The sequence below is a fragment of the Pterocles gutturalis genome, unplaced genomic scaffold (genome assembly GCF_000699245.1).
Source record: "Pterocles gutturalis isolate BGI_N339 unplaced genomic scaffold, ASM69924v1 scaffold31980, whole genome shotgun sequence".
Classification (NCBI taxonomy): domain Eukaryota; kingdom Metazoa; phylum Chordata; class Aves; order Pterocliformes; family Pteroclidae; genus Pterocles; species Pterocles gutturalis.
Window position 1 is genome coordinate 13,540 of NW_010141849.1, and position 1,623 is coordinate 15,162.

Below are 1,623 nucleotides of genomic sequence, written 5' to 3' on the forward strand. Positions count from 1 at the left end.
GCTTCATGTTGGCATCTTCAAAAGAACAAGAGCAAAGTTGGTGTAAGACAACAAGGGACCCGCATCCCTTCAGAGCAGCATCTTCTGCCCGCAGAGGGGCTGCCCTCACCCACCACCCTTCCCCGCACAAGCCTGGGCTGGGAGAAGCCGAGGCAGAAGCTGCTGTGCCTCCCTGTCATTCCCATGGTGCCTGATTTTTGAATGTCTAAGATTTATCTTCATTCACATGTAAATATTGCAAGGAGCTGCGGGCCAGTATTTAAAGTGTAATATTAATTTACCAAGTGCAGTTATCTATTGAAAAAAATCTTTCTGGGTTATTTTAAGTCAGTACTAGAGCCGAGCCCACCGCTGCAGCCCAGCGGTACGGGGCCACGAGCAGGGCGAGCTGTGAATCTGCTCCAGAGGAGGGTCAGGCTCAGTGGCTGAACTCTGTCACCATTGCGACTGTCCCCGACAGCTCTGTCATGTTTGTTGGTCCGTCACAGATTCATCCTTACCTTTAAAGCTGGGTATTGTCCGGGCAGATCTCTTGATTGAGCCGCTCTCGATGGGGAATTTTCTCTTCAGCTCTTTCTAAAAGCAAGGAGAAGGAGAGAACAGTGATGCTTGGCAGCCCCGACCCCTGGCTGGGCTCCTTCCCCCCTCCCCAGGACGGGAATCCTGTTTTCAGGGAGATATTCACTTACATGGAATCTCTTAAAGTCTTCAAATGTCCGGTAGATGAGGATGTTGTTCTGATCTGACCAAGACACAAACATCATGTAGTTCTGGAAAAATTTTTAAAAAGTGCGTTTTTTTAATGACAGTGTTTGATATTGGATGCTTTTCTCTGTCCCCCCTCTGCTTTGATGAAGCCTAAATTGGCTTTTGTAGGGCTAATATTTGATTTAAATTTTTCATGTGACAGTCTGGGCTGCAGGACTGTCACATGAAAAATTTAAATCAAATATTAGCCCTACAAAAATGTTTCCTTAATTGTAGCATCCCAAATCGCTAATTGTTGTTAAAGCCAGGAGAAATTTATGATGCTGTGAACAGAAAGACAGCAGAATCCAAGATAACCAATTTCTGATGATACTAAAACCATTAAAAACCAAGTCCAAGACCCTGTCCTAGATCCCCAGGCTCTAATCCCAACCCTGCGGGGAAATAAGCAAGTACACCCCTGGAAGAGAACTCAGAAAGCCCTCTAGTTTCCCAGTTTGTAAACATATAAAGAGAAAAAAAATCCAGCCAAAAAAAAATTCATTAAAGTACCTTCTGCTTTCTGCACTGCATGAAGCCGACAGCCTTCACATCCACGGGGAACCTGCTGCAGCTCATCTTCCCGAGCCTGCTGCTCCCTTCCCAGAGCTTGAGCAGAGATGGGGCTCCGGGCACGACACCCGCAGTTAAATACGCTGGAGCGGGAGGCAGGGAGCGGGTGTTCCTGCTCTTCCTCCTCCGCCCCGACCGCTGGCAGAAATTCCGCAATTTGGCAAACTACCGCATGCCTTTTCCCTGCCCTGCGGCTCTTAACATGCAAATCCTGCTGGGTGCAGGGGCAGAGTTCAGGGAGCTGGGCAGGGGAAGGAGCTTATCGACCCCTTCCCAGCAGAATGCCGCTGGGCGCGCCTGGCC

At 48.7% G+C, this 1,623-nt stretch overlaps 1 protein-coding gene across 1 annotated transcript in view; it reads right to left on the minus strand.

Annotated features, from left to right (window-relative positions):
• NOXO1 (NADPH oxidase organizer 1) overlaps window positions 1-764 on the minus strand; it is a 3,356-nt gene extending 2,592 nt beyond the window's left edge. The window contains exons 1-3 of the mRNA XM_010084175.1: window positions 690-764; window positions 501-576; window positions 369-396 (exon numbers count right to left, since the gene is read on the minus strand). Coding sequence (XP_010082477.1) covers window positions 369-396; window positions 501-576; window positions 690-764 — 179 coding nt within the window. The remainder of the gene's footprint in view (window positions 1-368; window positions 397-500; window positions 577-689) is intronic.
• Between the last annotated feature and the right edge of the window lie 859 nt (window positions 765-1,623).